This window comes from Gouania willdenowi, chromosome 12, assembly GCF_900634775.1.
Source record: "Gouania willdenowi chromosome 12, fGouWil2.1, whole genome shotgun sequence".
NCBI classification, from domain to species: Eukaryota; Metazoa; Chordata; class Actinopteri; order Blenniiformes; family Gobiesocidae; genus Gouania; species Gouania willdenowi.
Window position 1 is genome coordinate 14,751,762 of NC_041055.1, and position 7,999 is coordinate 14,759,760.

A 7,999-nucleotide genomic window follows, 5' to 3' on the forward strand; every position below is an offset into this window, starting at 1 on the left:
TGCTGAGACATTGCTACTTTTGCTGTGACTATGGTTCTTGGTTTTTCCTTTTGGTGCTTTCTGATTACCTCTGCCTCCCTGGACTGACCATGCCTATGAGAACAATAAATACTGGTATGATGCACCTGAGCTCCGCCTCCGTCCCTGCATTTGGATGTGCACCCACACATGCCCATGACACTGATACTCTCCAATAATCTGCTCTGTTCCTGAATATTTACAGTATTTTAACATGTGAAAAAATGTATGTGAACAAAGACAGTTAAAACTTTAAAGGTAATATGTTAAGGTTTAATTTATCCAGACAACTGTTACTGAGGAAATCCAATTTGATCTCCTGACATGTTTCGACTGGCAACTGCTCGTCTTCCTCAGAGGCATCTGCTGATTGATTTGACGGTTCCTTTGAAATTTCCTTGACTTGCGTGTAGTTGCCAGTCGATACATGTCAGGAGATCAAAGTGGATTTCCTAAGTCCCGATGACAAAAAAAGAACTCGTTGGAAATACTTCAAAGGAAACTTCAAAGCCATCAGCAGACTTCAGTGGAACATGTCATCAGAGCAGAGTGGATTCCCTAAGTAAGAGTCGTCTTAAATGAGAGCTTAACATACTATTGAAAAAGAAGACAAAAATAATCTTGCTGGAATTATTTAACAGGAAAACTTATCTTATTGACTTTTCTAGAATATCTGTTTTACTGGGTTGTCTCCACATTGCAGCGGCAACAGGATCATGGGAGATATGAAAACGCCAAACTTTAATTCCAAAGTCGCGAGTGAATCTGGCCACCAAGATGATAATGCACAACTCAAGCAAACTAGAAGTGAGATGACTACCAGTGAAGCTGTAGCCCCCAATGCCTCAACAGCCCAGAATATTGGTGTTAGCGTCCTTGTTAAGAACTTTCGGACTGCAGATCTAAGCGAACATATTGGACCGATGTCAGAGAAGCATCATCATTTCCTTTCGCACCCCCTTTCTGGTAATGGACATCTAAATGCTTTTGAGCCGAAAGCAGGAAAAGGTAGTGTTTACAAGAAGAATGGATGGAAAGTTTCAGGAACAGAAGGGAAAAAAGCTGACAACCAACTATCAAATATCCATCTGTACAGTCCTACCCCCAGTGCTGAAGAGTTTGATGATGATAATGAGGATGAAATAGTAGTTGATGACCCAACTGATAACCAAGAAAATCATGCTGCTAAATTCTCTGGAAATAATATTGTTTCCAACATCAGATCTCCAGAGGAGCCACAGGACCAAGAATCAGATGATGTCCAACAGGCCTTACCAGCATTCTCTGGGTTGCTGTTATTTACGAGCACTGAGAGTTCTGTTGTAGATGCCTTTAATAAGGTCTTGAGTAGCATAAATCCTGTCCCTGTTTATGTTCCAAACCTTTCCCCACCCAGTGCAGCAAGCATATCTCTTCACTCCAGAGGATTCAAATGCCTGGAGTGTGGAGACTCATTCGCTCTTGAGAAGAGCCTGACACAGCATCACGAACGCCGCAGTGTACAAATCGAGGTCACCTGCAACAAATGCGCCAAAAGTCTGGTATTCTACAACAAGTGCCAACTTTTGTTTCATGCAAGAGATCACAATGACAAAGTAGTTGTTATGCAGGGCTCACATCTAATCCTCAAACCCATCCCTGCTGATAAGATGATCAGTGCCATGAACTCATCAGGTCTTTCCATTGATTTAACCTCTGAAGTAAAGGTGATCACACCGCAAACCCATGGCAAAGTTTCTCAGACAGCATCACAAACTACAGCCATTTCAGCTCCATGCAGTGCTCCTGTGGTGGCCGCTCTACCCTTGGAGGATGATGCATCAAAGCTTTGCAGGCACAGCCTAAAGTGTTTGGAGTGTAATGTAATGTTCCAGGATGAAAGCTCACTGGCCATGCATTACCAGCAAGAGGTGAAATCCAGAGGGCAGGTAGGTGAACACACCGAGAAACGATAAATTTAAATTTTCTTTAATCCACACAAATCTTTAGAGACAATGTTGACTGATCCTGTGTTTCTTCCAGAAAACTTGCACCATTTGCCAAATGCTTCTCCCAAACCAATGCAGTTTTCTATCACACCAGCGAATCCACCAGCACAAGTCCCCGTACATCTGTCCTGAATGTGGTGCTAGCTGCTGCTCTGTTAATTTCCAGTCACATGTTACCAAGACATGTCTGCATTACACCAGGAGAGTCTGTTATTGGTGAGTTTGTATCATTTGACGCAAATCATACAAAATCATATTTTACACTATTGCTTATGAAATCCTCATTATTTATGGTTGACTGACATCTGATTAAGATACATTTGGTAAATGTGGGTGGTGATATAGTATATGCTCATTATCGCAACATTAATCAGTTTCAAGAATATTTGAGCATATCATATCAACCTGTACCTAATAAAGTGGTCTGTGGTGACACTCCTTTAGGTGGGCATATACTCTCTAAAGTATCAAGTCCACACCTTTAAAAGCAATACTTACAATGTTATTGGTAATAATGTTATGTTAATAATATTTGGCATCATCTGGTCAAAAATCCAGTTATTGTTCTGAGTGGACAGTGAATCTCATCTTCTTCTCCTGGCCCTGTAAAATTACATTTATTAATCCAGGAGCGTGACGCTCTGAGAATCTGGATATCAGCCAATCAGAGATCTTTCTACAAACACGTGTGCTCCATGAACTGTTTTTGGCGTTACTATTGGCTGCTCAACTGAAGTCAGATGCGTTCAGGTACCCTCGGTAGTAAAAGTGAAATGACGGACGTCCAAGCAGAAGTCTCCATAACAGCATTAGACACAACAGTTACACAGCAAATTGAGAGGAAAAAGGCAGACCGATGTGGAGAAGCAACAGTTTAAATCTAAATTTAATCTATAATTTAACAACACAAGATAAAGTTCATACACTTGTCACTAGTCTATCTTGAGAAAAAAGTCACCAAGAGCGTTCACAACAGACACCCGTAAGGGAGGTTCAGTTTCGGTTTCAAAATGGAGCGGAGAGAGGATTCTGCAAACTGCAGCTTTAAGCCTAACAGTTGCTTCAAACTAACACTAACTGTGAAGATCTGTAGTTCATTGAAAAAAATAATTTCAAATGGGTTACAAATTGTTATAGTTAATGCAATGACATTGGTATTATTTAGAATTCGATCAGAAAAGTTAAAAAGAAACATTTTTCTTTTACATAAATTGTACAATCCACTTTAATCTAACTTTATTTAATGCTAGGAGTTAGTATTGTTTAGTGTTAGCCCAGCTTAATTTGATCTAAAATTAGTATTTCTTGTTCATAGTCTTCAACTACTTTATAATACCATGTCATGGACATTCATTTGTTTCTGATGGCATATATTGGCTAACAATATGATGACAAAATGACCATCAACATATAGTCAAACTAAACAACCATTTCCTTAATTCACATTTAAACTTAAAACTCACATTTCCTTAAATTAAATATCAAATATTGGATGTTGCTTGCTAACTACATGTTCTGTTTTGGCCTCCAGCTGTGTCCACTGCAGTGTGATCTTTGCTGATTCTGGAACTTTCAAGTCCCACATCTGCAACACTCACTATGCGATCTTCTATAAATGCCCCCTGTGCCCCTTGGCCTTCAAGTCTGCACTTGCACTATACTCCCATGCTAACACACATCATCCAGGAGTGAAGCCTGGACAACCCAAGTAAGTCCTCTGAACTGCATCATTGAAAGATAGCATGATTAGCTGAATTTTGCGTTTTCTCGTCATTTGAACTTCCTGTTTAGTTTATTGCAAAAGTAAATCATTATTTAGATGAACTGTAGACTAGTTGTGAATTATCGAGCTATAAGTCATGTTCTTTCTATCAATCAGCCTCATGCCAGGTAACCTAAAACCTGCCTTTTGTGTTTCCTACGGCCTGCTCAGTAAAATGATTTGTGGGTCTTCGATGTGGTGGATTAACTTGAGTTTATCTTTTCCATGCTGGAACCTTTCAATAACTTCATCATCAGCTGCACTGATGAGGAGCAGCTGTCCTCACAAATTTATGTGGATTTAATGAGTCAAAGGAAATTAAAATCATGAAACTATTTACAATCTTTTTTTTACAGCTTAATTATAAAACAATAATAATCATATCTGCACAGTATGAACTGTAGGTAATTGTTTTGGTGGAAGATGTGGGAGGAAAAACATCTGCTTTGAGTATTAAAACATTTTTCTTTAGGTTTGTGTTCATTTTTAAATGTTCTGTTTTCCAGGGTAAACTATATGTGCTCCATGTGCAACATAGTGTTCACGATGCAGTCACTCATCGTCTCACACTTGGACCAGCATGTTGGTAATAACAAAGTTTCTGTTTTCAAATGCCCTGACTGCTCCAAGCACTTTGCACATAAGCCGCTAATGCTGGATCATATCAAGGTGAGCATAATGGAAATATAATGGGTGGCTTGATGCAAATAATTACCTGTTTTAATTTCAAATGTTTCAAAAAACAACTCTTTGTGATCACTTTCTGTATTCTATTTTTGATTCTATTCATTTTGGTATAAAATTTGAATACCTTCAGTAGATTTGATTGGTAATATTAAAAGTAGCAGCAATCAATGGTGTTTTTTTCAGTAATGACTCAATTATTAATCATTATTCATGTTTTTATCTTGAACTATTGCAATGCCATCATAACAGGAAACAGGAGCTCCAGTTGTCTGTTGGTTAGAACTGTATAGTCTGCATTAAGAGCTCTAGTTTTGAAAGGCAACACATGAGAGTTGGTGTTAGCAAAGTAAAAAATGTTGTGCCATCTGTTGAATTTAACAAGGCCTTTAAACTTTAAGTGTATTCTTTGTAAATATGTGTTTGTTACTTAAAGTCTTGCCCACACAATTATCAAGTAGCACAAATAATGAGGTGCACAATGTTAAATGCATCAAATGATATTTCTTACACTCTCAATTTGGTTTTCAGGCAATCCATGGAACTCTAAAAACCGTTGAGGGCCCATCAAACTTGGGTATCAATGTTCCTCTCAACACAAAGCCCACAAATTCTATGAGCACCAATGAAAAAGAGGGAGAAGATGTCAGGAATGAAGACAAAGGGCAAAAGAAATCCAACAGTAACGACCCGGCTGACTTTGAGAACCCTCCCAGTCCAGGATACATGTGTGTGGACTGTACGAGCGTGTTCAGTACCAGACAGATGTTTGTCTCTCACATGAGGCGAGAGCACAGGAAGGTGGGAGGAGACATCAACCAAGTAGTTCATGTCAAAGAGCTTTTAGTGTACATTGGATGTTTTTACTTCCAAAGTCTGTTTTTTTCTTGTCAAGCATTGATTATATCATCTTTTTTCTTACTGCAGATACTAAAAAAGATGTATCCGTGCCAACTGTGTGACAAGTTTATCAGCTCCCTTCACAGTCTCGGCAGACACAACCGGCTCAAACATAAGGGGCAGGGAAATGTGAACACCTGCTCGTGAGTACAGTCATCACTGCACCTGCACACTGTGCAAATTCAGTTCATATGATTTACTCAAATGAGCTGATTAGGCATACGTATAATCAAGCAAAATGACATGGGTCAATGATGTGACACATAAATATTCTGTCCATCTGCATTGCTTACAGTTAAAAACAAGTTTAACTGCATAAAAAGATACCAAATTAGTAGTAACGTAGTGTATATGCATTCACTTTGACTTTTTTTTTGGTTAATTACTAAATTACTTCTGTAATTTATTTTGTTATTCAAAGTGTCAAAATATCATGTGGTGCGACTGTCTGGCCATGACTGCTGTTTTAAAAAAATCTTTAAAATTACTCTGAATCTATTCAAATTGTTATGGTCCTGCAGTGGCCATTTTGCCCTCAAGTTTTTTGTCAACAACTTCTCCAGATATAATGTATACATACATTTCTTTAGAAACAGTTGATCTAGTAAACTACTTTTGTACTTCTGTTTGTTTTTAACATTTTCTTGTGTGTGCACTCACTTTGATTTTTTTGTTACTTGCTAAATTATTTCTGTAATTTATTTTGTTATTCAAAATGTCAAAATATCATGTGCGACTGTCTGGCCATGACTGCTGTTTTAAAAAAAAATCTCATAAAAATCTTATAGTTCTGCAGTGTCAGAAATTAGCAAGGGCCACGGGCCATTTTGCCCTTAATTTTGCCAAGAATGCCCCCAAAAACCTGGTTCCACGGGCACAAAATTGCCCTTCAGTTTTTTTGTCAACTTCTCCAGACGTAAACGTAAACATAAAATAATAGCTACCGTACTATGATACTTCCAAACTTCTTTGAAAAAGAAAGGGTGAACTTTTCCTTAATTTTCATTGTGCATTTTAAACTATAAAAACATCAAAGCGCTAACGATATTTTTTTCCCATGATCCCAATAATTTTTAAAATGACCACATTTTTTCGACTATGGGGGCAAAATTACCTCCATTATGTATTTTCATTACATACCCTGTAGTCCTGTATAAGATTTCAAATTATTTCTAGATGCCTTTTTTATTTAATATCATGCAGTTAAATCCCAATACGTCATTAACCCAAATACAAAAAGTCTCATTGGACATAAAAGATTGATTTCATTCAATTTTTAACCTAATTGGGAAATATCAAACTATATATGTGTGTACAAGTTGTTTTGGAAAACTGTTTGCAAAAAGTTCAATGTGTGTCATGTCATTCTGCATTAACAGGCCTGTTTGGACTTACAACCATGAAAGAGGCAAAAGCTGAACATACCCAAAGTTTACAGGTGTGCCGTCTACAACTTCACCACTGAAAACATCACCGCCTTCAAAGAACACATCCCTCAACACAAGTCTGACGTTCCTAAGATCAGTGCAGGGAGTGCGGCCTGTGCTACACCTCCCACTGCTCCCTGGCCCAGCACCTCTTCAGAGACTTAAAAAATTAGTCTCATTCTCAAAAATTGTCACTGAAGCAACTCACCCAGCAGATAATCTGTGACACTATATACTGGATGGAGTGCATATAATCTACTGTAAATTTGCAATATATATATACAGTATGCATTATATGTCAGTGACAATAAATTTCTTAAAATAAAGGTGGTGTTTTTACAGACAAATCATTTTAAAATTTTTATGTGGAGTCCTTTGAATAGAACCAAACGTGTGTATGTGTATCAACCCTTACACTATCAGCTGCTACTGCTGTAAGAAATATCAATCAATCAATCTTTTATTTGTATAGCACCAAATCATAAACAATGGTATCTCAAGACAGTTTACAGTAGAGCAGTCTTAAGGACGGACTCTTCATTTTATGGATACACACATATGCATATATATGTATATACACATACATATGTATCCCACACCCAACATGAATTCATCATGGCGGCAAGGAAAACCTTCTGTTAAGCAGCAGGAACCTTGTGTGGATCCCATTCCTATGATGAACAGCCATCCACGTTATGCTGTGTTGGGTGTGTGCAGAGGAAAGGGTGGAGACAGAGTTGTTGAGACTCTGTAACTCCACACTGAGGATCCCACGGACCTGCAAGACAAAAGCCAGAAGGAGTACAGGAGCAAACACACAAGGGAATTAGCAGACATAGAGGGAGTGTTTGAGAGAGGAATGGGACCCTCTCCGGTCCCTCTCTAACCTAAATGACCTCTCTCTTAACGCCCTCTCCAACCTCTCTCCAACCAAGCATGCCAAACCCCCCGGCAGTCTATGCCTATTGCATCTTAACTATGAGCTATGAGCTGGTTCCTTACTAAAAGCTTTACCAAAGAGGAATGTTTTGAGCCTAACCTTAAAGGTAGAGAGGCTATCTGCCCCCCGAACCATGGTTGGTAGATAGTTCCAGAGAATTGGGGCCCGATAACTGAAAGCTCTTCCTCCTATACTACTTCTAGAGACAAATGGAACAATGAATAGGCCAGCATTTTGAGAGCGTAGTGTTCTCTGGGGATTGTATGGCACTACAAGCTCC

General features: G+C 38.5%; 1 protein-coding gene across 1 annotated transcript; it reads left to right on the forward strand.

Moving 5' to 3' along the window:
* The first annotated feature begins 572 nt into the window (after positions 1-572).
* On the forward strand, positions 573-6,989 carry LOC114473467 (zinc finger protein 532-like). Its single transcript, XM_028463108.1, has 7 exons — positions 573-1,946; positions 2,041-2,222; positions 3,538-3,714; positions 4,275-4,437; positions 4,984-5,253; positions 5,380-5,495; positions 6,732-6,989. The coding sequence occupies exons 1-7, from the start codon at positions 735-737 to the stop codon at positions 6,769-6,771; spliced, it is 2,160 nt and encodes a 719-aa protein (XP_028318909.1). The 5' UTR covers positions 573-734; the 3' UTR covers positions 6,772-6,989.
* The last annotated feature ends 1,010 nt before the right edge of the window (positions 6,990-7,999 follow it).